At 32.0% G+C, this 7,891-nt stretch overlaps 1 protein-coding gene across 1 annotated transcript in view; it reads right to left on the bottom strand.

Moving 5' to 3' along the window:
* Window positions 1–7,891, bottom strand: part of PHIP (pleckstrin homology domain interacting protein) — a gene marked incomplete at its 5' end in the record, with an annotated part of 109,464 nt that overhangs the window by 40,649 nt on the left and 60,924 nt on the right. Inside the window, 3 exons of the mRNA XM_025042934.1 lie at window positions 615–732; window positions 4,638–4,821; window positions 5,481–5,618. Of these exons, the coding sequence (XP_024898702.1) occupies window positions 615–732; window positions 4,638–4,821; window positions 5,481–5,618 (440 nt within the window). The remainder of the gene's footprint in view (window positions 1–614; window positions 733–4,637; window positions 4,822–5,480; window positions 5,619–7,891) is intronic.

Genomic DNA, 7,891 nt, shown 5'->3' with positions numbered 1-7,891 from the left:
CCTGTTTTAGAGTATGCAACCAATAGCAGAACTAAAAAAAATCTTGCTTAGACTTGTGATATAATTTATTAGATTCTAATGGGCATATAAAAATTGGCATTCAGAAAAAAAGGTATGCTAATAGGCAGGAAATGAATGATTTCACTCGTGGGATATAAAACTGAAAACAACAAATAAACATAACAAACAGACACTAATGGACACAAACAGTGGATGAGTGGTTACCACAGGGAAGGGAGGAGGGAGAGGAAGTAGATGGGGGTAAAGGGGGTCAAATATTTGATGATGAAAGAGAATTTAACTTTGGGTAGTGAACACATAATACAATATATATATGATGTATTGTTGAATTGTACAGTTGAAATTTATTTGATTTTATTAACCAATGTCACTCCAATAATTTTAATTAAAAAGACTTTAATGGTTGTATTTCAACCATTTGTTGTATCTATTTCAACAGATAATACAAAGAGATAAATAAGAATTAACTATATTAATTTTACTTCATTAAGTATCTTATTTATAATATTAACATCTTTAATTATAAAAGGGTCTTAGAACGGTCACTGTACTTATGAAGCAAACATTACACACTCAAAGTAATTACTATTTACCTTTGAGACTGTGGGTATTTTATTCTCTTTTGGAGCAGTAAAGTGTTTTCTTTTCTCTTCTGACCTATAAGTTTTTATTTCTTCTTCTCCCTTTGCAGTTCTCCATTCTTCTTGCCTACTGTAAGAGAATTAAAAGCCACATGTTAATATATAATTTTTACAAATGATTTCTCACCCAAATGAATGTTAGGTGTCAGAGAGAGAATACTATTTCTGATGTTTTCTTTTCAGATGGAGGCATGTGACAAAAATTTCTGAGTTTAAATTCATAAATTATGTGCTGTGGACATTTGGCATTAAGTGACAAGAACAATGGAAAGACAGATTTCAACTACTTGAACTTGATACTACTGTCTCTGATCTGGTCTTTGGTAAATCAAGTATAGATTCTGGGAACATGGTTATTCCTGAGTTAATTGTTCCAAGGGTTAGAAATCAGATTTATTTTTTGAAAAACTTTGTCACTGTAAGGCTTATTTGATAATCTTGTATGCCATATCTTTAAAAAGAAAAAAAAAAAAAATGAGGCACAACAGAACTAATATAACTCCAAAAACTCTGAGAGAACTATATTCTACCCGGTAAAAGGCAGGTCAGGCCTTCAATTACTGAAAACACTTCAATTCTATCCAAGAATCAAACTGAAACTGAGCAACAAAAAGTTGAGGAACATTAATTGTGAACTGTAATTTTATGAAACCTGAACTCAAGGACAAGAGAATTTTATTTTTTACTTTAATTCTTTACAATTTTCAAGATTTTGAATTAGAAAGGTATTTAATCTTAAACTATAATTTCTACCTGGAAATTTCAGCTGGGAGTTAATATTCAAATTTGGAACAGCTCTATAAGGTTATTTCATTACTGAGTAAAATGTCATTTTACTCAGCTGTAAAATTTCTATTGCATCTGGTCATAATTCTGACTGAAAAACAAGTTAATTTACATCTTATGAAAAGAATGGTCGTGATTTCATTTGTTTATTTTTAACAATTTTTTAAAAATTAAACTTTTTATTGAGATAACTGTAGATTCACATAGCTTTAAGAGATAATAGAAATTCCTTGTATCCTTTAACCAGTTTCCCCCAATGGTAATATCTTGCAAAACTATAGTACAATATCACAACCTGGATGTTGACATTGATACAACCCACCAATATTCAGAACTCTCCAGTCTTCTACGTGTGTGTGTGTATTTAGTTCTATTCAAGTTTATCACATGTGTAGGTTTATGTATCCATCTAGTCAAGATACAGAACATTTGTCACAACAAAGATCTCTCGTGGTGTCCTTTTAATTATCACGCTCATCTTTCTCTCCTCCTTCTCAGTCTTTCCTACCCACAACATCTAATGATCACTAATATGTTCTCATCTCTATCCTTTTGTCATTTCAAGAATAGTCCATAAATGGACTTCACTATGTAACCTTTGATATCAATTTCTTACTCAGCATAATTCCCTCAAGAGTATTCAAGTGGATGTATCAATAGGTCGCTCCTTTTTATTACAGTGGAGTAGTATTCCATGTTGTGGATATAACACAGTTTGTTTAACCATGCACCCAGTGAAGACCATCTGGGTTGCTGCTAGAATTTGGCTATTACAAATAAAGTTGCTATATATTAGTGTACTGGTTTTTGTCTGAACATAAGTTTTCACTTCTTTGGGATAAATCCCCACGATAGGAATCAGTGGTAATCGCAAATTTAGGTTTTTAAGAAAGTATAAAACTATTTTCCAGATTGGGTGCACCATTTTTACATTCCCACCAACAATAGATGAGTGATCCAGTTTCTCCACACTCTCCACAGCATTTGGTGCTGTCACTATATTTTAGCTATTCTGATAGGCATACAGAAATTATTCTATTGGGGTTTTAATTTGTACTTACCTAATGGCTAATGATGTTGAATATTTTTTCATGTGCCTATTTGCCATTTGTATATCCTCTTTGATAAAATGTCTGTTCATGTCTTTTGTCCATTTTCTGAGTGGACTGTTTTGTTTTGTTTACTGCTGAGTTGAAAGTTCTCTATACATCTATAGATATTAGTCCATTGTTGACTATGCAATTGGATTTAATTTTAATAAATGTACTATTCTGACCCACTGAAGAGTCTTATGGGGCAAATTTTGAACAATCTACACCAAGGGGAATATCCCAGGAAGATTCTCAAAGAAAGAGTGCTAAGTGTTAAAGGCAAAGCTCCAGTAAAGTCAAATATCCTTTGAAGTAATGACCATAGCCTTGCTTGACCATAAGCTCAATGGTTAAGCACCCCCAAAAAGAGATTAAAAGGTAAAGGATATTTAGAGAAAAACAAATATTCCCCATTCCTCATGTTTCTTTCCATGAGCAGGGACCTCTACCACCAACTAGCAATCCACTCCTAGCCTCTTTTCACCTCTTAACTCATTTTTCTCCAGGGGAGAAGTGAACTAAGTCTGAAAGGAAAAAAACCACTTAGTAATGTATATATTCTGCTCTGCATTTTAAAGAAGTAAACCAGCTGCTTCTCCATGAGGAGAAATACTATAGCCCAGTGTTACCATTATTTTGAGGTTCAGTATTAGGAAGCACACTTTCATGCAGATAGAAGCCACATTCTTCACAGATATATCAATAATAATAAGTAATAGTCTGATTTCTTATTTTTTTGTTTTCAATTACTTCGAAATTATTGTTAAAAAGACAAGTGTCATTTTTTGCACTCCATTCAAACCTCAACATTAGAATCAAAAAGTGGACAAGATTCCAACTAAAAATAGATTGAGAGTTAATTTTTATTAAGGACATCTGGGTATATTTGTCATAAAATAAAGTTATTGTTCAAATTTATACTTTAGGTATGTACATTTAATCCTAAATCCTAAGCAAATCTAAAGTATTGTCCATAAGCATAATCTACTTAAACATTCAGATTCAAAAATATTTAATTATAGATGCTCCTCAACTTCCAATGGGGTTATATCCCAATAAACCCATGGTAAGTAGAAACTATCATTAAGTCAAAACTGCATTTAATACACCTAAATTACAAAACATCATAGCCTAACCTAGCCTACCTTATTGTGCTCAGAACACAATTTAAAAAAAAAATGCTCGTAACACAGTATACTGCAGAGTATTGGTTGTTTACCCTCATGATCACACGCCTGATGGGGAGCTGCAGCGAGCTGCCACTGCCCAGCTAGCATCATGCACAAGTATCGTACCACATATCCCTAGCCCAAGAAAAGATCAACATTAAAAGTATGGTTTCTACTGAATGCAAATCACCATCATAAAATCAAAAAATCTTTAAGTCAGGGACTGTTTGTATAGTATTACCATTATCTTTGAGTTTAAGAAACTAGGAAATCCTAAAATCAAATTCATATTTTGACCTTCATATTTTTTTATTATAGTATAGCATTATAATATGTAGTATTAGTTGGGTTCAGAAGGACCACATTCATGAATATTTCATTACTAAAGAATCAAAAGGAACTAGGGACAAAAAGTTCCCTTAGAGGTGAACCTTGAGAATAAGACTAATCAAATCGATACTTTTTAATTCATATATATGTACTTTTAAATAATCATTTTAATATGTAAAAATATTAATATAGTACCAATAAATAATTTTCACTATGCTTCTGAAAGATATGGTGTGAATAATAAGTAAAAATCATTAGAAACTCAATTACGACGGACTTCATGGCAATGTGTTAAGTCTCAATAAAACAAGAAAAATTAGCATTTAAATATGCTACTTAATAAATCTTTTATCTGGTAAAGCCAAATTTAGGATTTTCTCTCATTCACCTTAACACCCTCCTCCCTCATATCCTTTATATGAATCATTCTAGAAAAGAACACATACTGAAATTTATTTTTTCTCCAGAGGCATGAATAGTTTAAAATACATCTTCAGATAAATTTAAAATAAATTACAGAGCTAAAAAGTACTTTGAAGACTACAATTAAAAATGAACACAAACAACTGTGGTATATAAAAATTCACAACTTCTTTTACCTGGCTACACCAGCTGAAAGCTCAGGTACTACCACCCTTCGACTCCAAGCTACAAGATCCCGTTCAGTAGCTATTTCACTTCTTGGTGCGTTACTGTGCATTTGCCGCACTCCTTCAATTTGTCCACTACGCCTTAGTCCTACATTTGGTGGTGAATGAACCTCTGAGGTAGAGCTTACAGAGCCTACGTAAAAAAAATAATATAATAAGTTCTATTTAGAGACATTTCTCCATTAACTTACAACAGAAAAAAATATCTATACTATCTTCCACATGGAACTTCATATTGTGGCAAATAATAAATTATCAAATCAGGAATTAAACCACAGGCAAAAGTTTAATAAAAACAAATCATGGTTATTATTCAGTTGATTAAATATATTAATGAATCATAACTACTATTAAGCTCCAAAGATGTAAAATAATTACTTTAAAAAAATACCATGTATTTTTAGGGAAACTATGTAAGAAGCAAAAACAGACAAACTCAAGGATATTTATGGTTCATAAATCTGCTTTAACTTTTCTCTTAAAGATGTTTGAGAATGTGCCTTTGAATATATTTCTTAAATTACTGAATAATTTTATTTTTAAAATTATTCTAAGTTCTACATGTTTATCAGGATATTTGGAAGAATATACACTTATTCAAAACTTATCTACAGTTTCAAACCTTATATTAAGAACATTTGTTTAGGGCATTAAATATTCTTCAAAAACATGATCAATTTGGCAGCCTATTATTTCATTTTATAGATGTACCATAATTTATCTCTTCTCTACTGTTGAACACTTAAACTGTTTCAATTTTTTAATACTTCACTTAAAAGAATCACATCTTACCTCTACTTAACCGGCTGGTATTACTGATACCTGCTTCACCAGACCGTCTCTGGTCTTGCTCTTGCTGTAGTCTTTGAATCATGCTGTCCAATGGGCTGATCTCCTGATTTGCTTGCTGACTTAAAACTTGGTTCAGTCCTATGTAGTACCACACAAAATGCTAAGGATACTTTATTCAACTATTCAAACCATTTTACTCACTAACTTAACTTTTGAGTCCAGAATTAAATATAAATTTTGCTTGAGTAAAAGATCTAAAATCATCAGCTGTAAATGATGGGTGTAAATGGAAACACGCCCCCCCCCCCGCCCCGATCTTAATTTAAAATAATAATACCTAACTTTGACTGTTTATATGATTCACTCATATAATCCTTACAATAACTCAATTAGGTACGTATTATTAACTCCAATTTACAGATGAGAAAACCAAAATAACTAAAGTCACATATCTAATAAGTTGTAAAAGTAGGATTCATCTGATATCATAGTTTCTTTTAGAAAGGCAAATCTGATTACCCACTTTCTCAAAAAATCTTTACTGCTTCATTTATTCAACAAATTCTTAGTGTCTACTATGTGTTAGGAATTAAGAACTGAGGATCCAGTGGTGAGTAAGAGACACTCAGGTCCCTGAACAATCTAATATCTAATGGGGAAATTGAACAGTAAACCTATATATTAATGCAGATTGTTAAAAATGTTGTTAAAGATTGTAAGAAAAAGAAAATAGGGAAGGAAGAGAGATGAGAACTACCTATGTTAAGTCAGAAAAGTCAAAGAAGCCCTCTTTGAGAAGGCAGCATTTGAGCTAATACTTAAAGAAAAGTAATTAATAATCCATGTGAAGAGCTAGAATAAGAACACTCCAAACACAAGGCTAAGAGTCAGTACAAAGACTCTGAGGTAGAGAGGAACTGGGTATTTTTTAACCCACCCTACTTTTCCAGCATCGACTCTCACCTATACTAGTCACATGGAACCGCCTGACTCTTACTCTCCTAATAGGATAAACCTTTATGCTTTGGAGCTTTTGACCACAAAACTTCCACTTCAAGTACATATGATAAACACTAACTTATCCTTCAGCGCTAACACAAATGGCACAGCGATGATATTTCCTCTATGAAATCTTTCCAGACTATCCCTGAAAAAAATTAGCTTCTATCCTCTTTCATTTCCTTCAACAATATGTACATGTCTTAATACTCACCCCAACATAGAAAGGAAGCCCACTAGTTGCTCAAAAGCATAAATTATCTTATACATCTTAACATTCTAAATCTAGCATAATGCTAGGCATATAAATATGTGTGATCTTGCTGAATGACTAAAAAGTTTAAATGTCATGAGATATATGAAAGCACTTGCCATGAGTAGAGAAGGGAATAATTACAAGAGGTGTGAGGGTATATAAGAGAAGATTTGATGAGACCAGACTTTTAGAGTGGGCTGAGAAGAGAAGATACAACGTATTCTGCAAAGAAGTAACAGTAAGGAAGGTATAAGAAAAAGGGAAATTTCATGTATTAAGCATATAATGTTATTTCATAAAAGAAAACTAAAATTCAATGGGATAAAATAACTTATCCAAAATCACAAAGCTAGAACACGGTAAAAGTAGATGGAGGTAAAAATTAAAATGCCTGTAGATGCTTCTTTCCTGGTATGCTGTTAGCAGAAACTCTCATGTTTGAACACTAATGACTAATCTGATATAGCTCAAGTTTACAATTGAGAAAACACATTTAAAGTGTATTGTTCAGTGTAAATATAACAAAACTGCATTCAAGAGAATTTATAATAGACATCATCTATTTTTACCTAACTTTAAGGGATTTCCCAAACTAAATTTTATTGTAGGTCTAGATTTGCAAATAGAAATATAATTAGGAATGATGAAGTTTTTCAGAAAGTATTTGCCTTTGTTCTATTTTTGTATTAAGTCTTAATTAAAGAAATGATGTTTATCCGGAATTTGGTGACTTAGGACATTTAAAAATTCTGTGACTCACAATGAAGCCAGAATTACTGCTATGGGTTCTCTTGCGACCCTGTACTAATAACCAGTGTCTATTAATTTTCAAAGTCAAGTCTACTTCTTATTCTAAGGACAGCTTAGAATAAAAGAAAAAACAATGAACTGGGAGTCAGAGCTGGGTTTAAATCACTGTGATTTCATATCTTTTATAACTTGAACAAGACATAATGTTAAAATGTCACTTCCCCTAAGGTTTTAGTATTGAGATACCATAGCTACAAGGATTAAATGAGATAGTATTTATAAAAGCCCTTTATAAACTGTTAAATGGAGGAAAAAAGTAATAATCACAATAATGAAGTAACAATAATATTTTAATAAATGAGTCTTTTCCTTATTTCCCTGTGCCTAAAATCCCAGCCTAGGTACC

This window comes from Pteropus alecto, unplaced genomic scaffold, assembly GCF_000325575.1.
Source record: "Pteropus alecto unplaced genomic scaffold, ASM32557v1 scaffold7, whole genome shotgun sequence".
Taxonomy (NCBI): Eukaryota; Metazoa; Chordata; class Mammalia; order Chiroptera; family Pteropodidae; genus Pteropus; species Pteropus alecto.
This window is presented reverse-complemented; position numbering and strand designations above follow the sequence as displayed.